General features: G+C 49.6%; 1 protein-coding gene across 4 annotated transcripts in view; it reads left to right on the forward strand.

Annotated features, from left to right (window-relative positions):
- The window catches only part of GPR68 (G protein-coupled receptor 68), a 70811-nt gene extending 48754 nt beyond the window's left edge, over positions 1 to 22057 (forward strand). For 3 of the 4 annotated variants that reach the window (XM_063948591.1, XM_063948589.1, XM_063948590.1), the window contains exon 2: positions 19571 to 22057. In XM_063948591.1, coding sequence (XP_063804661.1) covers positions 19653 to 20762 — 1110 coding nt within the window. In that variant the 5' untranslated portion in view covers positions 19571 to 19652 and the 3' untranslated portion in view covers positions 20763 to 22057. Of the gene's footprint in view, positions 1 to 12323; positions 12456 to 19570 lie in introns of those variants that run through there. The other variant, XM_063948592.1, reaches the window with a different exon arrangement.
- Positions 22058 to 26896: the final 4839 nt, after the last annotated feature.

The following is a 26896-nucleotide window of genomic DNA, read 5'->3' on the forward strand; positions in this document are numbered from 1 at the left end:
ATATCACCATATACTATCAGGAGACACATGAGAGGGATATCACCATATACTATCAGGAGACACATGAGAGGGATATCACCATATACTATCAGGAGACACATGAGAGGGATATCTCCATATACTATCAGGAGACACATGAGAGGGATATCACCATATACTATCAGGAGACACATGAGAGGGATATCACCATATACTATCAGGAGACACATGAGAAGGATATCACCATATACTATCAGGAGACACATGAGAGGGATATATCCATATACTATCAGGAGACACATGAGAGGGATATCACCATATACTATCAGGAGACACATGAGAGGGATATCACCATATACTCTCAGGAGACACATGAGAGGGATATCACCATATACTATCAGGAGACACATGAGAGGGATATCACCATATACTATCAGGAGACACATGAGAGGGATATCACCATATACTATCAGGAGACACATGAGAAGGATATCACCATATACTATCAGGAGACACATGAGAGAGATATCACCATATACTATCAGGAGACACATGAGAGGGATATCACCATATACTATCAGGAGACACATGAGAAGGATATCACCATATACTATCAGGAGACACATGAGAGGGATATCACCATATACTATCAGGAGACACATGAGAAGGATATCACCATATACTATCAGGAGACACATGAGAGGGATATCACCATATACTATCAGGAGACACATGAGAGAGATATCACCATATACTATCAGGAGACACATGAGAGGGATATCACCATATACTATCAGGAGACACATGAGAGGGATATCACCATATACTATCAGGAGACACATGAGAGGGATATCACCATATACTATCAGGAGACACATGAGAGGGATATCACCATATACTATCAGGAGACACATGAGAGGGATATCACTATATACTATCAGGAGACACATGAGAGGGATATCACCATATACTATCAGGAGACACGAGAGAGGGATATCACCATATACTATCAGGAGACACATGAGAGAGAGGGATATCACCATATACTATCAGGAGACACATGAGAGAGAGGGATATCACCATATACTATCAGGAGACACATGAGAAGGATATCACCATATACTATCAGGAGACACATGAGAGGGATATCACCATATACTATCAGGAGACACATGAGAAGGATATCACCATATACTATCAGGAGACACATGAGAAGGATATCACCATATACTATCAGGAGACACATGAGAAGGATATCACCATATACTATCAGGAGACACATGAGAGGGATATCACCATATACTATCAGGAGACACATGAGAGGGATATCACCATATACTATCAGGAGACACATGAGAGGGATATCACCATATACTATCAGGAGACACATGAGAGGGATATCACCATATACTATCAGGAGACACATGAGAGGGATATCACCATATACTATCAGGAGACACATGAGAGGGATATCACCATATACTATCAGGAGATACGAGAGGGATATCACCATATACTATCAGGAGACACGAGAGGGATATCACCATATACTATCAGGAGACACATGAGAGGGATATCACCATATACTATCAGGAGACACATGAGAGGGATATCACCATATACTATCAGGCAGGAGACACATGAGAGGGATATCACCATATACTATCAGGAGACACATGAGAGGGATATCACCATATACTATCAGGAGACACATGAGAGGGATATCACCATATACTATCAGGAGACACATGAGAGGGATATCACCATATACTATCAGGAGATACGAGAGGGATATCACCATATACTATCAGGAGACACGAGAGGGATATCACCATATACTATCAGGAGACACATGAGAGGGATATCACCATATACTATCAGGAGACACATGAGAGGGATATCACCATATACTATCAGGCAGGAGACACATGAGAGGGATATCACCATATACTATCAGGAGACACATGAGAGGGATATCACCATATACTATCAGGAGACACATGAGAAGGATATCACCATATACTATCAGGCAGGAGACACATGAGAGGGATATCACCATATACTATCAGGAGACACATGAGAGGGATATCACCATATACTATCAGGCAGGAGACACATGAGAGGGATATCACCATATACTATCAGGAGACACATGAGAAGGATATCACCATATACTATCAGGAGACACATGAGAAGGATATCACCATATACTATCAGGAGACACATGAGAGGGATATCACCATATACTATCAGGAGACACATGAGAGGGATATCACCATATACTATCAGGAGACACATGAGAAGGATATCACCATATACTATCAGGAGACACATGAGAGGGATATCACCATATACTATCAGGAGACACATGAGAGGGATATCACCATATACTATCAGGAGACACATGAGAGGGATATCACCATATACTATCAGGAGACACATGAGAGGGATATCACCATATACTATCAGGCAGGAGACACATGAGAGGGATATCACCATATACTATCAGGCAGGAGACACATGAGAGGGATATCACCATATACTCTCAGGCAGGCGGTGTATCAGTAATACTAGTTGCCTTATAACACATTGTGTCTGCACGCATGCCGATCTGGCACCAGCGATAGGTACGCGCGGGGCCGCGCATTGCTATGGGTCATACACACGGAGAGATCCGTGCTTAACTTCTAAGCAATCTAGTGAGAACCCAATTTAATTAGGCCAATGCAGTATAAGGGGACTGTTCCGCAGTCCTGACATTCAGCTTGCACCTTTGTCCTGAATCCGATGCAGTTCTAGCAGTCTCGTTATGGGGTGGGGATGGGACAGCCTAGTTCTCTGGGTATGCTAGACATGACGCTATGTGATAGGACCAGTCCTCAGTAATGTCGTAGCCACAGGAATATTTTTGTGGTATTCCCACAATGTGTTTAGAATGTGTTGTAGAGGGACATGGGAAAGTCAGTGAACTGTAACCCCAAAAGGGCATTTTGACATACCCAAAGCGGCTGGACAAAGAACAGCCCCAGGCCCGTCTAAAAATATAGGCCCTCCAAATCCTGGAACAATACAGCTGGATTGTCTTTGCTGGGAAATAAATTGTCTGATAAGGGGGGAAAGTAATATAACCGTTTCTTAGGAGCGATGTTCAGCGGTTTATAAATGAGATAAACCGGTCATAATAAGCTTCTCGTTATTTGTAGGGACAGTATGACCTTATATCTTATGTATAATTAGTTTCGTCTAGTGAGGAAAACATGTAATAGTTATTCCTCAGACACTTACTGCGAGTCCTGCTGGAGAAAAGCGCGGTATAAATTATTATCAGTATTACTCTGCGTATGAGCGCTTGTTACCATAAGTGGGAGCTGCCATTCCACCGGCTCAGCCGGCCAGGGTTTGTAGACAAACCCAGTCTCTGCTCATTGGTCTAGTCACTCTTTGCCGCACTTTGAATATCCGTTATGTATTTAAACACAATTTGCTTATTAGTTAAATTATACAGAATTATTCAGCTTAGACGGATGCTCTGAGGGTGACGGAGGAGCGGGTGTGAGGGTCGCCCCAGGACGAGTGCCAGTTGGCAGCGGGAGGTAAAATGAGATCTCAGAGATGAGCGCAGAATATTATTACAAAGCAGCTTAAACATCTCTTAAAACAGGAGTATTGTTCTCTTAATTAGCAAGAGTACAGTAGCTCTACAACTCGCATGTTGTAATTAGAGCAATAAATATTTTATTACATTATCCTTTATATCCTGTAATGACAGCAGCAAGTGAGACATGGACTAGGACGGATGCCCAATTAATGGTTGCTATGAGATACCGTGCCTATTACATTAGTCTGGTATACAAAGGTCCTGAATTGCCGCTCTGGCTTGCTGTCGTTCATGCAGTAAAGCCCCCCCCCCATATATATATATATATATATATATATAGCACCACTATTCCATGGCAGCTTATTTCTAGATTTGGGGTGCAGCACAGTTTGTGACCACATTGTTTAAGTAGAAATCACTGGGGCTCTGCACTCACTATATTATCTAACAATAATAAACAGTGGAGTTTTCGGTCATGTATTGATCAATGCATTTAAGCCTGCAGCCCCCGGCAAGGGACCCTCTATACTGCAGGTCCTACTCTATTGCTCAAAATAAGTATCATGAAAATAGCTATCACATTAGTGTTGGTAACCGTCTCACCTATATAAGCATAGTTGCTGTGAGCTTTAGACCAGGTAGCACAGCTGAAGTGTAACACTAATGTTTTCATGATACTTACTGTATTTTCAGCAATAGAGTAGGACCTGCAGTATAGTGGGGTCCCTTGCCGGGGGCTGCAGGCTTAAATGGATTGATCAATACATGAACTAAAACTCCACTGTTATTAAACATGCAGCTTCTGAATCAGTGGGTTATATCCATGACGTATTTTGGCATAAACCCCCCTCCCCACAATTCTCTCTGCAGAAGGAGTCATTCAACTCTATGCCTCCTGGACTGTCTCTTCCTCCTCTACAGCAGCTTTCTGAATAATTGGAAAAAGTGAGCAGTCTGTACTGTATATCCATTCCAGCGGTGTCTGACTCAGGGTATCTGCAGCACGACCAGATGTCTCCATGTGCGGAAACGGGTTTTGTAGGAAAGAGGTTCCTGGGGCCGGAGAGTAGTGGCAGACAGTCTGCGCTAATATCACATCCATACTTAGTGACTGGACTCTCAGTATGTCAATGATCCAGGTATTTGAGCGCTCAGTAGTGTAGCCAGCAGGTATGTCCCTAAGGTACGGTACCCGGAAACCCATTTAATGACGTTTCTCACCATTCTATTATAATGCACCAGAGGATGTAGCAGAACTGCACAAACCTTGCGTCGCCCTCATCTCTATGTGTAGCTCATTGGCAGATACCGTCTAATTCTTGTTGTTGTTAGTACCTTGTATTGTAATCTATGTATTATCAGAGACTGTGCTATGACTGGGGGGCGTCATTCATTCCTTGTCTTCATCGTCACCCCAGTGACCCCTCCCTATGCTCCGGGCTGTGACGTGTCACCCCATCAGGAGACTGTTTTATGGATCTGTGCCTCCCAAGTAAGAGGTCCTTATACATGTAGCCTCAATACGCCGCGCAGTGGGAGATGCCTGACGTGAGTGAGCCGCCAGGTCCTGTGCAACTCTGCTAGCATCAGGCGTCTCTATTTGCAGGAAATGCATCTTAGACGCAACACGATGCAGAAACGTTCCAGGAGACTGCGCTGATTACCTGTGTATTATCTGTGTGTGAGTCTGTACAGGAAGCACAACAGAACTTGTAAAGGAATAAAAACATGGCTGTGGCATCGCAGCACTTAGTATACTGGACCTAATTCAGACCTGATAGCAGCAGCAAATTTGTTAGCAGATGGTCAAAACCATGTGCACTGCAGGGGCGCAGATGTAACATGTGCAGAGAGAGTTAGATTTGGGTGGGTTATATTGTTTCTGTGCAAGGTAAATACTGTCTGCTTTATTTTTACACTGCAATTTAGATTTCAGTTTGAACACACCGCACCCAAATCTAACTCTCTGCACATGTTACATCTGCCCCACCTGCACATGTTACATCTGCCCCCTTCCCCCCCCCCCCCTGCACTGCACATGGTTTTGCCCATCTGCTAACAAATTTGCTGCTACGATCAGGTCTGAATTAGGCCCCCAGATTCAGAGACTCAGACGCGTTGCAACTAAGATGGATTTTAGTCAGAAAAGACGCCTGACGCTAGCAGAATCGCGCTGGACCTGGCATGCCAAGAGAAGCTGTTTGATGCGACTGTATGAGGACACACCTGTAGGGAGCAAGCACCAGCCCAGCCCATTGTACATAATACATTTTAAAATATTACAGATACATTGGGTCAGATGTAATAAGCCTGGAGACAGGATAGGGCCGCAAGGTTTCCAGAGCAAGTCCTGATAATTTTTCCTAAATAAAATGATTTTAGGAAAGACGCAGCGTCTGCACAGATTTTAATTATAAATGCGCGCTCAATTGAATATGCCCCTGTGTGTACGCGCTGGTGTCATGGAGCCGTCTTCCTGGGTACCGCTTACACTGCATGTCACCATTTACAATAAAGCCCATGGTGTATAGAATCACAAGGGGATAACACAAATTATTACACCAATATTGTGTTGTGCATTTCCCATTCATGTCAATGGCACATCTATTTCAGTGGTGTTGTACACTACATGCAGGAACTGCATAGAAATGAATGGGATACGGAAATAAACTGAACTGAATGGAGATCAAAAGGGGGAGGAGTCTGTGGGACACTCCCAGAAAACGGGCAGTTACCACCCCCAAACACCCGCATTCGCCCAGCATTAAAAAAAAACCGCAGGATTTTTGGCGTCACGCCTGCGCATTACAATCCGTACACAGGCGCAGTCATTCGATAATCGGCCGCTGTGTGAATTCGCACAACAGCGCTCAGTTCTGAATTCGGCCCTTGTGCTGTAAGACAGACGCTGTTATTAGGAGCTCTCTCCGCGTCACGTGGAGTCTGTACCCAGGAGCTACCAGACCAACGCTGGATCGGAGTGATCCGTAGGAGGAACCAGATTCCAGAGGTGGAATGCAGGAATGGTGTCTAGCATGAATGATAAATTAGATGCATAAGTGAACTGGACACATCTTATTTGGAGCATTGCGGCTGAGCGAATATTTGCTATGCCTGTGGCGCACGCGTTACGCAGCGTGTACACCAGAGGCGCTGCTGTGATTGAAACGCATGGTTTTATGGGTGGGTATGTTATCCCGGCACTTAGGATACTGGCAGTCACATGACCGTCAGCGCCATCCCAACACTGATGATCCCGACACTGGATGGGGTAAATATTCTACCTGTCCTCCATCCCCTGCCTTAACCTTAACCCTTGGAGGGTGGCGGCTATGGCTAACCACCCCCCTAGTGCCTAACCCTTTCCCCTGGCCCTAACCCTAATACATTCAGGATGTCGGCTGTCAGTGTTCCAGTCTCCTGAGTGGTCGGGATTCTGGCTTCGGTGTGTCGGTGATCCAGTCTCCTAAGTGGTCGGGATTCTGGTTTCGGTGTGTCGGTGTTCCAGTCTCCTGAGTGGTCGGGATTCTGGCTTTGGTGTGTCGGTGATCCGGTCTCCTGAGTGGTCGGGATTCTGGCTTCGGTGTGTCGGTGTTCCGCTCTCCTGAGAGGTCGGGATTCTGGTTTCGGTGTGTCGGTGTTCCGCTCTCCTGAGTGGTCGGGATTCTGGCTTTGGTGTGTCTGTGTTCCGCTCTCCTGAGAGGTCGGGATTCTGGCTTTGGTGTGTCGGTGGTCCGCTCTCCTGAGTGGTCGGGATTCTGGCTTCGGTGTGTCGGTGTTCCGCTCTCCTGAGTGGTCGGGATTCTGGCTTCGGTGTGTCGGTGATCCGGTCTCCTGAGTGGTCGGGATTCTGGCTTCGGTGTGTCGGTGTTCCACTCTCCTGAGTGGTCGGGATTCTGGTTTCGGTGTGTCGGTGTTCCGCTCTCCTGAGTAGTCGGGATTCTGGCTTCAGTGTGTTGGTGATCTGGTCTCCTGAGTGGTCGGGATTCTGGCTTCGGTGTGTCGGTGTTCCGGTCTCCTGAGTGGTCGGGGTTCTGGCTTCGGTGTGTTGGTGATCTGGTCTCCTGAGTGGTCGGGATTCTGGCTTTGGTGTGTCGGTGTTCCGCTCTCCTGAGTGGTCGGGATTCTGGTTTCGGTGTGTCGGTGTTCCGCTCTCCTGAGTGGTGGGGATTCTGGCTTCAGTGTGTTGGTGATCTGGTCTCCTGAGTGGTCGGGATTCTGGCTTCGGTGTGTCGGTGTTCCGGTCTCCTGAGTGGTCGGGGTTCTGGCTTCGGTGTGTCGGTGTTCCGGTCTCCTGAGTGGTCGGGGTTCTGGCTTCGGTGTGTTGGTGATCTGGTCTCCTGAGTGGTCGGGATTCTGGCTTCGGTGTGTCGGTGATCCGGTCTCCTGAGTGGTCGGGGTTCTGGCTTCGGTGTGTCGGTGATCCGGTCTCCTGAGTGGTCAGGGTTCTGGCTTCGGTGTGTCGGTGATCTGGTCTCCTGAGTGGTCGGGATTCTGGCTTCGGTGTGTCGGTGATCCGGTCTCCTGAGTGGTCGGGGTTCTGGCTTCGGTGTGTCGGTGATCCGGTCTCCTGAGTGGTCGGGATTCTGGCTTTGGTGTGTCGGTGATCCGGTCTCCTGAGTGGTCGGGATTCTGGCTTCGGTGTGTCGGTGTTCCGCTCTCCTGAGTGGTGGGGATTCTGGCTTCAGTGTGTTGGTGATCTGGTCTCCTGAGTGGTCGGGATTCTGGCTTCGGTGTGTCGGTGATCCGCTCTCCTGAGTGGTCGGGATTCTGGCTTCGGTGTGTCGGTGTTCCGCTCTCCTGAGTGGTCGGGATTCTGGCTTCGGTGTGTCAGTGATCCGGTCTCCTGAGTGGTCGGGATTCTGGTTTCGGTGTGTCGGTGATCCGGTCTCCTGAGTGGTCGGGATTCTGGCTTCGGTGTGTTGGTGATCTGGTCTCCTGAGTGGTCGGGATTCTGGCTTCGGTGTGTCGGTGATCTGGTCTCCTGAGTGGTCGGGATTCTGGCTTCGATGTGTCGGTGATCCGGTCTCCTGAGTGGTCGTTATTCTGGTTTCGGTGTGTCGGTGATCCGGTCTCCTGAGTGGTCGGGATTCTGGCTTCGGTGTGTCGGTGTTCCGCTCTCCTGAGTGGTCGGGATTCTGGTTTCGGTGTGTCGGTGTTCCGCTCTCCTGAGTAGTCGGGATTCTGGCTTCAGTGTGTTGGTGATCTGGTCTCCTGAGTGGTCGGCATTCTGGCTTCGGTGTGTCGGTGTTCCGGTCTCCTGAGTGGTCGGGGTTCTGGCTTCGGTGTGTTGGTGATCTGGTCTCCTGAGTGGTCGGGATTCTGGCTTTGGTGTGTCGGTGTTCCGCTCTCCTGAGTGGTCGGGATTCTGGTTTCGGTGTGTCGGTGTTCCGCTCTCCTGAGTGGTGGGGATTCTGGCTTCAGTGTGTTGGTGATCTGGTCTCCTGAGTGGTCGGGATTCTGGCTTCGGTGTGTCGGTGTTCCGGTCTCCTGAGTGGTCGGGGTTCTGGCTTCGGTGTGTTGGTGATCTGGTCTCCTGAGTGGTCGGGATTCTGGCTTCGGTGTGTCGGTGATCCGGTCTCCTGAGTGGTCGGGGTTCTGGCTTCGGTGTGTCGGTGATCCGGTCTCCTGAGTGGTCAGGGTTCTGGCTTTGGTGTGTCGGTGATCTGGTCTCCTGAGTGGTCGGGATTCTGGCTTCGGTGTGTCGGTGTTCCGCTCTCCTGAGTGGTCGGGGTTCTGGCTTCGGTGTGTCGGTGATCCGCTCTCCTGAGTGGTCGGGATTCTGGCTTCGGTGTGTTGGTGATCTGGTCTCCTGAGTGGTCGGGATTCTGGCTTTGGTGTGTCGGTGTTCCGGTCTCCTGAGTGGTCGGGATTCTGGCTTCGGTGTGTCGGTGTTCCGCTCTCCTGAGTGGTCGGGATTCTGGCTTCGGTGTGTCTGTGTTCCGCTCTCCTGAGTGGTCGCTATTCTGGTTTCGGTGTGTCGGTGATCTGGTCTCCTGAGTGGTCGGGATTCTGGCTTCGGTGTGTCGGTGTTCCGGTCTCCTGAGTGGTCGGGATTCTGGCTTCGGTTTGTCGGTGTTCCGCTCTCCTGACTGGTCGGGATTCTGGTTTCGGTGTGTCGGTGTTCAGCTCTCCTGAGTGGTCGGGATTCTGGCTTCGGTGTGTCGGTGATCCGCTCTCCTGAGTGGTCGGGATTCTGGCTTCGGTGTGTCGGTGATCTGGTCTCCTGAGTGGTCGGGATTCTGGCTTTGGTGTGTCGGTGTTCCGGTCTCCTGAGTGGTCGGGGTTCTGGCTTCGGTGTGTCGGTGATCTGGGAGAGCGGTTCTGGCTTCGGTGTGTCGGTGATCCGGTCTCCTGAGTGGTCGGTGTTCTGGCTTCGGTGTGTCGGTGATCCGGTCTCCTGAGTGGTCGTGATTCTGGTTTCGGTGTGTCGGTGATCCGGTCTCCTGAGTGGTCGGGATTCTGGCTTCGGTGTGTCGGTGTTCCGCTCTCCTGAGTGGTCGGGGTTCTGGCTTCGGTGTGTCGGTGATCCGCTCTCCTGAGTGGTCGGGATTCTGGCTTCGGTGTGTCGGTGTTCCGGTCTCCTGAGTGGTCGGGGTTCTGGCTTCGGTGTGTTGGTGTTCTGGTCTCCTGAGTGGTCGGGGTTCTGGCTTCGGTGTGTCGGTGATCCGGTCTCCTGAGTGGTCGTTATTCTGGTTTCGGTGTGTCGTGATCCGGTCTCCTGAGTGGTCGGGGTTCTGGCTTCGGTGTGTCGGTGATCCGCTCTCCTGAGTGGTCGGGATTCTGGCTTTGGTGTGTTGGTGTTCCGGTCTCCTGAGTGGTCGGGGTTCTGGCTTCGGTGTGTCGGTGATCCGGTCTCCTGAGTGGTCGTTATTCTGGTTTCGGTGTGTCGGTGATCCGGTCTCCTGAGTGGTCGGGATTCTGGCTTCGGTGTGTCGGTGTTCCGCTCTCCTGAGTGGTCGGGGTTCTGGCTTCGGTGTGTCGGTGATCCGCTCTCCTGAGTGGTCGGGATTCTGGCTTTGGTGTGTCGGTGTTCCGGTCTCCTGAGTGGTCGGGGTTCTGGCTTCGGTGTGTCGGTGATCTGGTCTCCTGAGTGGTCGGGGTTCTGGCTTCGGTGTGTCGGTGATCTGGTCTCCTGAGTGGTCGGGATTCTGGCTTCGGTGTGTCGGTGATCCGGTCTCCTGAGTGGTCGGGGTTCTGGCTTCGGTGTGTCGGTGATCCGGTCTCCTGAGTGGTCGGTATTCTGGCTTCGGTGTGTCTGTGATCCGATCTCCTGAGTGGTCGGGGTTCTGGCTTCGGTGTGTCGGTGATCTGGTCTCCTGAGTGGTCGGGATTCTGGCTTCGGTGTGTCGGTGATCTGGTCTCCTGAGTGGTCGGGATTCTGGCTTCGGTGTGTCGGTGATCCGGTCTCCTGAGTGGTCGGGGTTCTGGCTTCGGTGTGTCGGTGATCCGGTCTCCTGAGTGGTCAGGGTTCTGGCTTCGGTGTGTCGGTGATCCGGTCTCCTGAGTGGTCGGGATTCTGGCTTCGGTGTGTCGGTGATCTGGTCTCCTGAGAGGTCGGGATTCTGGCTTCGGTGTGTCGGTGATCCGGTCTCCAAAGTGATCGGGATTCTGGTTTCGGTCACATGACCGCCGGCATCCCAATCGCTGGGATGCCGAATGCATCCCATATAAGACATGTCCTGGAAATGTGCTGGATGTTCCTGCGCGGTGGCAGGGAGCCGGCTACACAGACACGCGGAGATGGTGGGAGTGTCGCCAACATGTCTGCGCACACAGATCATTCACTTGGAAGGCCAGACGATAGGTCGACACCATATGGTCGACATGCATTAGATCCACAGGTACAAAAGGTCAATGGAAACAAAAGGTTGACAGTGCTTCAGGTTGACAGGTTCAAAAGGTCGATATGTTAATGGTCGACACACATTATTATTATAATTTTTTGGGGGGGGGTCCATGTTTTCCCGACTTTTGCATTATTTACCATCCACAAAACTACGATTGTGAATAGTAACCTGTGGCGATCGCAGGGATAGCGGAGGGAGACACCTTGCCCGAAGCGCGTTGAGTGAAGCGAGCCCGCGAGGGCACGCGGTGCACTAATTGTGGTCACACATGATGAAACAGGGAAAATTTCACCCACAAAAAATAACAAAAAGCATGCCGACCATTTGCGTGTCGGCCATTATCATGTCGACCTTTTGACTCATTGACCTTTTGAACTTGCCGACCTTACCCACTGTCTACCTGCTACCTGGTGACAGTTTACCCTGTTGACCTAATGACTGTCTACCTAGACCCTGCAGCTTTCAGCCTAGGAAGCGGAAGTACAGAGGCCTGATTCTGCCGCAGCCGCCGGGAGTTGTGTGGAGGCGTCTCATTCCATCCACGTGTATGAAGACACAGACATCGGCTGCACATCGATGGTCAGGTGTCCTTCTGAGTAATCCTATGGTCGCACAGCATGTACATATACAAACTCCACACAGTTAGGGCCATGGTGGGAATCAAACCCATGACCTCAAGTGCTGTGAGGCAGTAATGCTAACCACTACACCATCCGTGCCGCCCGTGGATGTAGCAGATCCCATACTGGTGTGTGTAGGATATATGTTAATGTGTGAATGTTTGTACAGGAACGAGCTGTGTGTTGGTAGGAGGATGTGTGTCACTTTATTGTACGCTGCTGATGCGGGAGGGTCCTCTATGAATAAGGGCAGGAAGTATTCTGAGAAGCTGCAAGAAGAGACATCTGAGTAACATGAGAGAGTCCCGGCGGCTGTGTATACCAGGACTGGCAGCGAGCGGAGGGGAGACACAGTCTCATTCTCTGGCACCTGCTCCGCTCCCCCCAGGAAAGCACCGTGGGTGTCAGGTATGTAAATAATGAACATGATGCCTATTGTAAAACTATGGTGTTATTTTATAGTCCCGGCAAAGGCATCATTCAGGAAGAGCAATTAGAATTGTGTGTTTTGTGCTGGGAAACCAACATCTTGCAACTCATGACAAGAATACAACACAAGATTCCCCCGGCACACTATAATGGACCAGTAATGAGATTTGCATCCTACATGATAGTAGTAATGCAGAGACCTCAGATACATATATTTGCAAAGATATGGTTAAGCCACCAGTCACATCACGGCATCTATCACTACATGATAATAGGGTCGTATATTGTGTATTGCTACATGATAATAGGGTCGTATATTGTGTATTGCTACATGATAATAGCGCATACATTTATAGATTTCTAAACAGTGAGCTAACTATAATGGACTAATACACTGATTTGAGAAACTGGGCAGTTTTGTGTATAACTATTATGAGAGGTATGTATGGGATCAGCAGTTGGAGGGCATGCTAGTCCTTGTAGTGCCATTTGAAAGATCTAGGAGTGCCTCCAGGTGCGTTGGCTCTAAATTTAGAAATATATAAATGTATTTGCTATAATAATGTAGCAATATGTAAATATATGACCCAAATTATCATGTTGTGTTAAGACCGTATTAGAGACGCCTTGAGGTGGCTGGCGGCTTAGCCATATCTCTGAAAATACAGTATATGCAGTGGAGATCTCGGTCTTACTACTGTCATATAGGATGTAAATCTCATTGTAGTGTGCTGGGGTATTTCTCTGTGTGTTTTTTTGTTTGTTTTGGTTTAGATGCAAGCACATGTAGTGGACTATTACATTGATTTGAGCAACTTGCCATTTGTGTATCTTGTAGCTCATGTTGTGGCGACAAGTAATGTTTTTATGTATTTCTGGGTCATTTTTTGGAATTTGTAACAAAATGCCTAGTTATATGTTTTATTTTTTTATATTTCTATCAGCTGCTCACTAGAGGCAGTGAGATTATCTATTTATCTATCACTATCTCATATCTATCTATCGATCGATCGCGACCATGGAGGTACAGCAGCAGCAGAGAACTACTGTACGTAGCTCTCTGCATAGAGAAGGTCCGAGGAGAGCTGCTCAGACGTAGCAGCTCTCTCCCACCAGACAAAATCGCTACTCTGCTCCTGCCTCCCACTACTCACAGCCCCAGGTGGTATGTAAACCACCAATATTTTGTGTGTGTGTGTGTGTGTGTGTGTGTGTGTGTGTGTGTGTGTGTGTGTGTGTGTGTGTGTGTGTGTGTGTGTGTTTACATGATGTATGTGTATTTGTGTATGCATGTGTGTTTGTATATGTATGAATGTGTATGGTATGTGTGTGTGTGTGTGTATGTATGTATGTATGTGTATATATATATATATATATATATATATATACACACACACAATATGTCCGGCACTCACAATATGAACAGTCGAGCCAACTTGGGCCCTCATTCCGAGTTGTTCGCTCGGTAATTTTCTTCGCATCGCAGCGATTTTCCGCTAATTGCGCATGCGCAATGTTCGCACTGCGACTGCGCCAAGTAAATTTGCTAAGAAGTTTGGTATTTTACTCACGGCATTACGAGGTTTTTTTCTTCGTTCTGGTGATCGGAGTGTGATTGACAGGAAGTGGGTGTTTCTGGGCGGAAACTGGCCGTTTTATGGGAGTGTGTGATAAAACGCTGCCGTTTCTGGGAAAAACGCGGGAGTGGCTGAAGAAACGGGGGAGTGTCTGGGCGAACGCTGGGTGTGTTTGTGACGTCAAACCAGGAACGACAAGCACTGAACTGATCGCACTGGAAGAGTAAGTCTCGAGCTACTCAGAAACTGCACAGAAAAATCTTTTCGCAATATTGCGAATACTTAGTTCGCAATTCTGCTAAGCTAAGATTCACTCCCAGAGGGCGGCGGCTTAGCGTGTGTACTGCTGCAAAAAGCGGCTAGCGAGCGAATAACTCGGAATGAGGGCCTTGGTCCGGTGCACAACCCCTCAAAAGAGCATACAGGATGGAAGAAACGGTGGCACTCAGAAATAATTTAGACGACACAGCCGCTGGTTGGGTCGACATTTCAGGGACACCTCCCTTTTATTAAGACACGTGTCTTGATAAAAGGGAGGTGTCCCTGAATCGTCGACCCAACCAGCGGCTGTGTCATCTAAATTATTTCTGAGTGCCACCGTTTCTTCCATTATATCATTATATATATATATATATATATATAAAATAAAATATCAGTATGTTTTACCAGCACACGGGATGCTGGCTGTCAGTATACCGACAGTGGCATCCCGTCTGTCGGAAGCGAGGCGGCGAGACCCCTCGCGGGCTCGCTGCGGGCCTGGTTGCTCGCTTCGCTCGCCACAGGTTATTTTCCCACTCGGTTGGTGGCGTTGAGCAACTAACCGAGTGGGAATACCCTGCGGATTCTGTTCGTCTGTATTTCACCAGCATTTTAACTGCGTCATTTATTTATTGAATTGTTGAGGATAAGTGAGTTTACTTTGGTGAGTGCTGGGTTCTCTGTTTGTATTTATTAGAGCGATGTGGTCATGGGCTACATGCACCCCGCCCTGTGAGTGGTAAGTACAGCTGTGTACCCCGCTTCTGTGGTGGAGAGTGCAGTGTTACATGCACCCCACCCTGTGAGTGGTAAGTGCATAGCTGTGCCCCGCTTCTGGTGCGGTGAGTGCTGTGGTTTTTCCTCTGTGTGTGTATATATATATATATATATATGTACAGTATGTACATTCACAGATACACACCCACGGAAACCCCCCTAAGTAAATCCTGCGTTTGCCCCTGACTGGCTTGAGGCTAATTTGATCCTACTTGTCACCATGTATAATCGGCCCACCTTTGCCCCACGTGTTTATGAGCTGACCACCATAGAGAGACCAGGTTCTGAAAACGGATGTGGTATGGTATGCCGGCGGCCAGGCTTACGGCGACCAGCATACCGGCGCCGGAAGCCCGACCGCCGGCATACCAACAGCGTGGCAAGTGCAAATGATCCCCTTGCGGGCACGGTGGCGCGCTACGCGTGCCACGCTATTTATTCTCCCTCAAGAGGGGTCGTGGACCGCCACGACGGAGAAAAACTGTCGGTATTCTGGCGCCGGTATATTGTGCGCCGGGATCCCGACAGTCGGCAACCTGAAGACCACCCCTGAAAACCATACTGTCATGTGCAACAGGAAGAGGCTGAAAAGTAGTGGTGTTGCCCATAGCAACCCGATTCTAGCTATCACTTCTCTGCTGCATTCTGACCACTTGTCTCTCTTAGAAGCGTTAGTAAATCTACCTGTGTGAGTGAATGCCCCCCTCTGCAGGATCTCATAGTAACGATGAGAGACATGGCGGATATGTCTCAGTAATGGGAGCGTTACTGGGATCTGCAGGATACATGTCCGGCAGAATGTAAATCTATGCACTAAATTACATTTCATCCGGGATAATGTCATTGGGGTGGCGTGTTACCAGCCAGCTGCCCAGCATCACATCACATGGGAATATACATTTATCACATCATTTCCCCGCCCGTACGTCATCATCAGCTGTCAGGATATTCTCCCGGTGACAGCCGTAGCATCTTCCCAATACACTGCAGGGGCCACACTGGGGATCCCAGTAACCTCCAAAAGGGCCACGCATCACCCTTAATCTCAGGAGCAAGTTAAATGAATACATATAATCAATGAAATACATCCTTATCTGTAGTAACAAGTCAGCAGGCCTTGCAAATGATCTGTAACTAAGCAGGAAGGAGCTGGGGCCACAAGTAAAGGCCATGGGGGCCACATGTGGCCCATCACTGGTCTACAGTGAATATTAGCACAGATGCACTATATAGTGAAGGGATTACAGTATCGCTCCCTTCTATGAGCCGTGATTTCACCAGACGGTGACCAGATACTGTTCTCTGAGCCGTGATTTCACCAGACGGGGTCCAGACACTGTTCGGTATCACAAAGCAATTGTAATAAATGTGTGACTCACTTCTCTGCTCTAAGAAATAGATTTACTTTAGCAGCATTATATTACAGGAATAGCAGCTTCCCCTAATTAAAATCCACCCATTGTTTTATTTTGTTACACACCCTTCCTACTCTGAGACTGACAATACCCTCTGTAGAAACTGTGCCCTACATGCCTTAATGCCCCAGGGCATGTGTATGGAGTCACATAGTAACATAGTTTTTGAGGTTCAAAAAAGACAATTTGTCCATCAAGTTCAACCTATTAGGAGACCACTAATTTAACTGTTATGTCCATTTTTTGTTAGTTATTTTATTATGAAAGTGCATGATTTACCCACCATCACCCTGTATATCCTTATCCATTAGGAATTTATCTAGCCCGTTCTTAAAAATAGTGACCGAGTCCGCCATTACTTCTTTCTCAGGCAGGTAATTCCAAGTACGTATTGCCCTTACTGTGAAGAAACCCTTCCGTCTCTTCTCCTCTAACCTAAGCGGGTGTCCCCATGTCCTTTGTGGTGATCTTACCAAAAACAATTCCCCCGCTAGCTCTGCGTATTGTCGCTTTATATATTTGTAAATATGAATCATGTCCCCTCTTAATCTCATTTTTTCCAGTGTAAACATGCCTAACCTATCAAGTCTTTCCTCGTATTTTAGCGTCTCCATCCCCTTAATCAATTTCGTTGCCCGTCTTTGAACCTTTTCTAGCTCCAGGATATCCTTTTTGTAGTATGGTGCCCATAATTGTGCACAGTATTCGAGATGTGGCCTCACTAGTGATTTCTATAATGGGAGTATAACACTCTCATCCCTTGCATCAATTCCCCATTTTCTACATGCTAATACCTTGTTTGCCTGTTTTGCTGCACTCCTACTTTGGGTACTACTGCTGAGTCTGTTATCTATGGGAACACCTAAATCTTTTTCCAGTACAGAATCCCCTAGTTTCTCCCCAAAAGTGCATTACCTAACATTTGTGTATGTTGAACCGCATTCTCCATTTAGCTGCCCATGTTTATAATCTAAAAAAGTTGTTCTGTAAAGACTCAGCATCCCCCTCTGTATTTATAACCTTACACAGTTTGGTATAATCTGAAAAATTGACACTGTATTCTCTAGACCTAATGCTATATCATTTATGAAGATGTTAAACAATAGTGGTCCAAGTACAGATCCCTGTGGCACACCACTTAGTACTTCAGTCCAATTCGAAAATGTTCCATTTACCACAACGCGCTGCTCCCTTTTACCCAACCAATTTCTAACCCAAGTGCATATTGTGCTCCCTAGCCCAAGTTCTCTTAATTTGTATACGAGTCTCATGTGAGGTACTGTATCGAAAGCTTTGGCAAAGTTTAGAAAGATTACATTCACCTCTTTACCCTGATCTAGGTTCGCACTAACCATTTCATATAAGCCTATTAAGTAAGTTTGACATGATCTATCCTTCACAAATCCATGTTGGTTCCTAGTAATATTATTATTGGTTTCGAGGAACTCCTGTATTCTATCCCTTAAAATACCTTCCAGTACTTTCCCCACTATAGATGTAAGACTTACTGGTCTATAATTACCCGGTTCAGAATTACTTCCCTTTTTAAATATCGTCACTACTTCCACTATACGCCAGTCTTTGGGAACCATGCCTGATGTAAGTGAGTCAAGGAAAATCAAGTATAGGGGTCTTGCTAAGTCGGAGTGAAGCTCCATGAGAACCCAGGCTGCTCAACCAATGATCGGAGTACAGTTCCACATCCAAGGCTGTGAGTCCGGAAGTTGCAAGGGGTACTAGGGGCGGATAGGGGAAAAAGGATAACAGGAGAGGTGTGGGGATGGCACAGAGGGGAGGTGAAGGGACACAGCAGAGTTATGCGGAAGGCACAGAGGGGAGGTGAAGGGACATGGGAGAGGTGTGGGGAGGGCACAGGGGGAGGTGAAGGGACATGGGAGAGGTGTGGGGAGGGCCCAGAGGGGAGGTGAAGGGACATGGGAGAGGTGTGGGGAGTGCACAGGGGGGAGGTGAAGTGACATGGGAGAGGTGTGGGGAGGGCCCAGAGGGGAGGTGAAGTGACATGGGAGAGGTGTGGGGAGGGCCCAGAGGGGAGGTGAAGGGACATGGGAGAGGTGTTGGGAGAGCACAGGGGGGAGGTGAAGGGACATGGGAGAGGTGTGGGGAGGGCCCAGAGGGGAGGTGAAGGGACATGGGTGAGGTGTGGGGAGAGCACAGAGGGGAGGTGAAGGGACATGGGAAAGGTGTGGGGAGAGCACAGAGGGGAGGTGAAGGGACATGGGTGAGGTGTGGGGAGAGCACAGAGGGGAGGTGAAGGGACATGGGAAAGGCGTGGGGAGGGCACAGAAGGGAGGTGAAGGGACATGGGAGAGGTGTGGGGAGGGCACAGGGGGGATGTGAAGGGACATGGGAGAGGTGTGGGGAGGGCACAGAAGGGAGGTGAAGGGACATGGGAGAGGTGTGGGGAGGGCACAGAGGGGAGGTGAAGGGACACAGCAGAGTTATGCGGAGGGCACAGAGGGGAGGTGAAGGGACATGGGAGAGGTGTGGGGAGGGCCCAGAGGGGAGGTGAAGTGACATGGGAGAGGTGTGGGGAGGGCCCAGAGGGGAGGTGAAGGGACATGGGTGAGGTGTGGGGAGAGCACAGAGGGGAGGTGAAGGGACATGGGAGAGGTGTGGGGAGGGCCCAGAGGGGAGGTGAAGGGACATGGGTGAGGTGTGGGGAGAGCACAGAGGGGAGGTGAAGGGACATGGGAAAGGTGTGGGGAGGGCACAGAAGGGAGGTGAAGGGACATGGGAGAGGTGTGGGGAGGGCACAGGGGGGATGTGAAGGGACATGGGAGAGGTGTGGGGAGGGCACAGAAGGGAGGTGAAGGGACATGGGAGAGGTGTGGGGAGGGCACAGAGGGGAGGTGAAGGGACACGGGACATGGGTGGGGAGGGCACAGAGAGGAGGTGAAGGGACATGGGAGAGAGGTAAAGCTACACAGAGGGAATGGATATGATTTTTTGTTTAATGCTATGTAATAAAATACAAATACATGGGTCATACATTTGTTAATATTTATGTATGTATTTAATACAAGCTAATATTTGTTATTCACAGGGATCCCGTGACAACGTCTAAGACTGTCAAGTGACGCAATATGACACACTTGGTTTAAGATGCCCGGCCTTGGTACTGTGAAATGGAGAACGGAACAACGGAAGACCTGGAGGACAATCTCACCTTCTGCACCATTGACCACACCATACATCAGACGCTGTTCCCGGTGGTGTACGTAGCCGTGTTTGTCATTGGCCTCCCAGCGAACTGCTTGTCTTTGTACTACGGCTATCTGCAAATCAAGGCCAAGAATGAGCTCGGAATATACTTGGTCAACCTAACACTGGCAGACCTTCTGTATATCTTCTCCCTGCCCTTCTGGCTACAGTACGTCCTCCAGCATGACAACTGGACCTACAATGAGACCATGTGTAAGATCTGCGGCATCCTCCTGTATGAAAACATATACATCAGTATTGCATTCTTGTGCTGTATCTCCATGGACCGATACCTGGCCCTGGTGCACCCTTTCAGGTTCCACAAGCTCCGGACTATTAAGGCAGCGCTTGTGGTCAGCACGGTCATCTGGCTGAAGGAATTGATGACCAGTTACATCTTCTTCGAACACGGGGAGGTCAGCAAAGACCCCGACAGCCATATTGTCTGCTTTGAACATTATCCCATTAAAAGTTGGGAACACAGCATTAATTACTATCGGTTCTTTGCTGGGTTCCTCTTCCCCATCTTCTTGCTGCTGTTTTCTTACTGCCGTATTTTCAAGGTTGTTCGGAAGAGCCAAGGAACACAGACGAGGAAGAAGCTCCAGATCAAGCAGCTGGTCCTCAGTACAGTCATTATATTTGTGACCTGCTTCGGCCCATACCATGTACTGGTGGTTATTCGAAGTTTGTTTGAGAAGAACTGTTCATTCGCTTCAAAAATATTCAATGTCTACCACTTTTCGCTGCTCCTCACCAGCTTCAACTGCGTGGCGGATCCGGCACTCTACTGCTTTGCCAGCGAGAACACCTACAAAGACTTTGTTAGGTGTAAAGACTCCTGCTTTAATGTTCTAAGCTGCATGAAGGCTAGAAGGAGAGACTCGTATGAATTAAACTGTACAGATGTCTCCAATGTGGAGATGGGCAGATTGAAGCCACCTTCCGTGGACACCGAGACCTCGGCCCTGTACAAACAAACGGTTTCTGGGGTTGAAAATGGAACTGAAGATTGTTCTGCCCAAAGCATATAGGGCGTAATTCTGAGTTGATCGCAGCAGCAAGTTTGTTAGCAGTTGGGAAAAACCATGTGCACTGCAGGGGGGGGCAGATATAACATGTGCAGAGAGAGTTAGATTTGGGTGGGTTATTTTGTTTCTGTGCAGGGTAAATACTGGCTGCTTTATTTTTACACTGCAATTTAGATTTCAGTATGAATACACCCCACTCAAATCTAACTCTCTCTGCACATGTTATATCTGTCCCCCCTGCAGTGCACATGGTTTTCTCCAAGTGCTAACAATTTTGCTGCTGCGATCAACTCAGAATTAGGCGCATAGAACGATATAACGAAAAGGATTTGGCATGATGTTGCTGTACAATAGTTTTTTGTTTTTTTGAGGGGGGGTTAAAGTGTATCTAAAGTAATTTTATATATAAAAATAATATCTGTGTTCTCTGCAAAATTGATGTTACCCAATTATTCCCGGCTCTACTGCGCACTATAACATGTTCTGATACTAACAATAATTTATGCCTTAGATCAGCCGTGGCCAACCTGTGGCTCTTGAGCCGCGTGCAGCTCTTTCTTTATTCAAATGTGGCTCCCGACACCTGACCACAACAGATCCTGGAAACTGGTGCACTCCAACCAGACACACAGCAGCACTATGGTGACTGAAAACTGAGCCAGATACAGGGTTGTAGGGACATATGAGGGTGGGCTGGAGTGACACAATGGGGAGCTGTCTGGAGTGACAACGGAGAATCCTGGCAGGAGAGACACAATGGGGAGCTGACTGGAGTGACACAGGAGGGTGCTGGCTGAAGTGAAACATTGACACATAGGGGAGCTGACTGAAGTGATACAGGAGGGTGCTAGCTGGAGTAACACATTGACACATAGGGGAGCTGACTGGAGTGACACAGGGGGGTGCTGGCTGGAGTGACACATTGACACATAGGGGAGCTGACTGAAGTGATACAGGAGGGTGCTGGCTGGAGTGACACATTGACACATAGGGGAGCTGACTGGAGTGATACAGGAGGGTGCTGGCTGGAGTGACACATTGACACATAGGGGAGCTGACTGGAGTGATACAGGAGGGTGCTTGCTGGAGTGACACATTGACACATAGGGGAGCTGACTGGAGTAACACAGGAGGGTGCTGGTTGGTGTGAGACATGGAGGAGCTGAAGTTTATTATGTGAATATGGTTTTTTCAATACATTTTATGTGGATCTGGATTTTTTAACTATTGTATGTGGAAGTGTCTTTTTTGATATATATTTTATGTTGATTCTGGCTTTAAAATGTATTTTATGTGGATCTGGCATTGTCATTGTCTTTTTTACCAGGGGTGTGGACTAGCAGGCACAAGGTCACACCCCATTTTTGCACACGTACCTTCGTCTTGATGTCGGCTCTTTGACGTACCTAACAAGATTTGTTGTCTCTTTGTCTCTGACGGGTTGGCCACCCCTGCCTTAGATTGACACTGGCATCCCGATGACGACAGGGGACGGGGTAATTATTTTACCCCTAAGCTGCCCCCTACCCTAATATATTGAGGGTGGCGGCTAGGGCTGAGATAGTGGGGGTGGCGTCAAGGGCTGAGATAGTGGGGGTGGCGGCTAGGGCTGAGATAGCGGGGGTGGCGGCTAGGGCTGAGATAGCGGGGGTGGCGGCTAGGGCTGAGATAGCGGGGGTGGCGGCTAGGGCTGAGATAGCGGGGGTGGCGGCTAGGGCTAAGATAGCGGGGGTGGCGGCTAGGGCTAAGATAGCGGGGGTGGCGGCTAGGGCTGAGATAGTGAGTGTGGCGGCTAGGGCTGAGATAGCGGGGGTGGCGGCAAGGGCTGAGATAGCGAGGGTGGTGGCTAGGGATGAGATAGCGGGGGTGGCGTCAAGGGCTGAGATAGCGGGGGTGGCGGCTAGGGCTGAGATAGCGGGGGTGGCGGCTAGGGCTGAGATAGCGGGGGTGGCGGCTAGGGCTGAGATAGTGGGGGTGGCGGCGAGGGCTGAGATAGTGAGGGTGGCGGCGAGGGCTGAGATAGCGGGGGTGGTGTCGAGGGCTGAGATAGCGGGGGTGGCGGCAAGGGCTGAGATAGCGGGGGTGGTGTCAAGAGCTGAGATAGCGGGGGTGGTGGCTAGGGCTGAGATAGCGGGGGTGATTGGCTAGGGCTGAGATAGCGGGGGAGGTGTCAAGGGCTGAGATAGCGGGGGAGGTGTCAAGGGCTGAGATAGCGGGGGTGGTGTCAAGGGCTGAGATAGCGGGGGTGGCGGCTAGGGCTGAGATAGCGGGGGTGGCGGCTAGGGCTGAGATAGCGGGGGAGGTGTCAAGGGCTGAGATAGCGGGGATGGCGGCTAGGGCTGAGATAGTGGGGGTGGTGTCAAGGGCTGAGATAGCGGGGGTGGCGGCTAGGGCTGAGATAGCGGGGGAGGTGTCAAGGGCTGAGATAGCGGGGGTGGTGTCAAGGGCTGAGATAGCGGGGGTGGTGTCTAGGGGGGCTGAGATAGTGGGGGTGGCGGCTAGGGTTGAGATAGCGGGGGTAGTGTCAAGGGCTGAGATAGCGGGGGTGGTGGCTAGGGGGGCTGAGATAGTGGGGATGGCGGCTAGGGCTGAGATAGTGGGGGTGGCGGCTAGGGCTGAGATAGTGGGGGTGGCGGCTAGGGCTGAGATAGCGGGGGTGGTGGCTAGGGCTGAGATAGCGGGGGTGGTGTCAAGGGCTGAGGTAGCGGAGGTGGTGGCTAGGGCTGAGATAGCGGGGGTGGTGTCAAGGGCTGAGATAGCGGGGGTGGTGACTACGGGGGCTGAGATAGTGGGGGTGGTGTCAACGGCTGAGATAGTGGGGGTGGCGGCAAGGGCTGAGAAAGTGGGGGTGGTGGTGGCTAGGGCTAAGACTCTGGGGGGTGTCGGCTACGGCCCCCCCCCCACGTAGTGCCTAAACCTAAACACTTCTATTTTTGAAAGCATTCCTGCTTTGCAGCATTTTTTCCACACCTGCCTAAAACCTTTGCACAGTACTATATATATATATTTTTATACACACACACACACACACACACACACACACACACACACACACACACACACACACAGTGACTCATTGTGCCCTACGGACGCTCTTCACACCGTTGCCCCCTTAACCCCTGCACACCTTTCTGGTATTCAATATTTCTATTATGTGGAGTATTACCTGCATTCCTAGTTTTGTTAGTGGTTAAATATTGCAAGACGAAAGGGCGTCCGATGATGGAGGGGGAGGGGGAATGGGGGCCGCGGATGGGGGAGAGGGCCCGAAGGCGCTGCGGGTGGGGCAGGGGGGCCGCTGCTGGGGGAGGGGCAGGTGCAGGGCTGTCGCGGATGCGGGTGTGCCATGGGTGGTGTAGGGGGTCCGGAGGCACCATGGGTGGGGGTTTTGTGGGTGGGGGAGGGGCACATGTGGGGGGTGCAGCAGGGTGGGGGATGGGGTCCAGAGGCACTGTGGGTGGTGGAGAGGCGGGTGCGGGGGTGCCACGAGTAGGGTAGCGGTCCGGAGGCTGTGTGGGAGGGGTGGGTGCGCCTGGGGGAGGGGGTCCGGGGGCGCTGTGGGTGGTGGAGGGTCGGGTGCATGGGTGCCGCGGGTCATTTTCTAACACTGGGTGGAGTCGTAGCTGTGGAGCCATGTATGAAGCGTAGCTGGGGAGCCATGTATGAAGCGTAGCTGGGGAGCCATGTATGAAGCGTAGCCGGGGAGCCACGTATGGAGCATAGCTGGGGAGCCACGTATGGAGCATAGCCTTGGAGCTATGTATGAAGCACAGCCAGGGAGCCATGTATGAAGTGTAGCTGGACTAGTATCACGGTTACTAAGCCGGCCACGAGATAATGCAAGGAAAATGTGGCCACACATGCAGGGATTGCTACAGGTACCTGCACACAAAGGATTCCAGTGTATAATGGGGGTAATTCCAAGTTGATCGCAGCAGGAAAATTTTTTGCAGTTGGGCAAAACCATGTGCTCTGCAGGGGAGGCAGATATAACATTTGCAGAGAGAGTTAGATTTGGGTGGGTTATTTTATTTCTGTGCAGGGTAAATACTGGCTGCTTTATTTTTACACTGCAAATTAGATTGCAGATTGAACACACCCCACCCAAATCTAACTCTCTCTGCACATGTTATATCTGCCTCCCCTGCAGTGCACATGGTTTTGCCCAATTGCTAACAGAATTCCTGCTGCGATCAACTTGGAATTACCCCCAGTGATAGCATCAAGCTGCTAACTCTATAGGGGTGTCTGACCCCTATTAAACGTGCTTAGATTGCAAATATGATATATATATATATATATATATATATATATATATAAATATATATATATATTTTGAGAGGCGTGTTGTATAATGTATTGCACCAACGAGAAATTTGGTACAAGTATTGTACTTTAACAAAAACGTACAAAACGATGTAAATGCACATAAGGGATAGTATACACAACAATCTACATCTATTGCACATAGCACCATAGGGATAACATACACAACAATTGCACATAGTATAAGAGTGACTATAGGTCTAGAGGAGTCCAATGCCTGACACAGGAGGTCCCCAGGGTATAATGATGAAATATAAGTCTCCAGGTTAGTTTTTGACCTATAGTGTCTCCGTGTTTGGCGGCATCAGATACTGTAAATGCTAAACAGGACCAATACAGCCATGGGTGTAACCCCGAAATGAGGGTGATGTCCCAAAAGAATTGCCACTTAATTGTCGGCCATGTATAAATTCCCTCTGCAGGTGCCCAGTATCTACCAGTGCTCTCCCCGCACACATAGCGCCTGATGCGGCCTACACCTGGAGGGGTCTAAAGAGAACAGGAACGGGGATCCGCTCCACATGAGCTGCACTACAGAACAGTAAAGGAGGCGTGACACCTATCACCCCAGCGGACATTGCTGAACTAAATCCTCGCCACGCCAACTGCAAGAAGCGGCAGGCGATTTTCTGGCATTTGCGCATGCACAGCGGCCGCACAGAACATGCACAAACTTCACATCCCCGAAGGATGCGGTTGCGCTGTGCTTGTGCTTGACAGCAGTAAGCGTCAAGGGGGGGGGGGGGGGATGATGAAGTGACATTATGGGGAAGTGGTCTGGACAATGCAGGCATGTATGGACCGTTTTAGGGGCAGCCACTGCAGATAGAAAAATGGCAGTGGTCTGACTGCGTATGCAGTGGATCAACCCTAATGTCAGACTCAGTGATGCCATCGCAATGGATTGGTGATCGCATCGCTGGGCACCGATTAGCGTGCTGGGTGGTCCCCAGCATGCAATTCTAGGCAGTTTTTAGTAAAAACTGCAACTGATGCTGAACACGGTCCCTTGAGGCTGTCTGAGTTAATATTCATAGTAATTGTCATTCTGTCTCATACAAATGTGCAGCTGCTGATAAATACAATGGATTTATGGCATGAGGAATGGTGTGCAGATCGTTAGTGCGCTGCTTGTGCATCACTTATAGTTTCCAGAAATCTGTTTTCCACCGACGTGGTTTGTTGTTTTCCAGGAAAAGGCTGTTGTTCTGCTAAGTATAGCTGCGGGCGAGGGCAGAGGGCTGATAGGTTACAGGGTACGGCTGCTGTTACGTCTGCGCTGCAAAACCGTTCTGCACCTGTAATACATGGCAGAATGACACCTTGTACGATGAGGTATGTGAGAGGCAGGGAGTACCGCCCAAGCTACATGGTGATGTGCTGGGTATTGGGCCTAATTCAAAGTTGATTGCAAAATAACATTTTCCTCTAATGGGCAAAACCATGTGCAGTGCAGGTGGAGCAGATGTAACATGTGCAGAGAGAGTAGATTTGGGTGGGGTGTGTACAAACTGAAATCTAAATTGCAGTGTAAAAATAAAGCAGCCAGAATTTACCCTGCACAGAAACAATATAACCCACCCAAATCTAACTCTCTCTGCACATGTTACATCTGCCCCACCTGCACTGCACATGGTTTTGCCCATTAGGGGAAAATGTTATTTTGCCTTGAATTAGGCCCATTGTCAGCTATTAAGAGAATCTCACAGCTCAGACTGAGTAACGGTTTACAGACAAATCCCTTTCAGACCTGTTACCTGCGCCATACTATATGCCGCCATACCTGGCAGCGCAGGGGGAGGAGTTCCACC

This window comes from Pseudophryne corroboree, chromosome 12 (assembly GCF_028390025.1).
Source record: "Pseudophryne corroboree isolate aPseCor3 chromosome 12, aPseCor3.hap2, whole genome shotgun sequence".
Lineage (NCBI taxonomy): Eukaryota > Metazoa > Chordata > Amphibia > Anura > Myobatrachidae > Pseudophryne > Pseudophryne corroboree.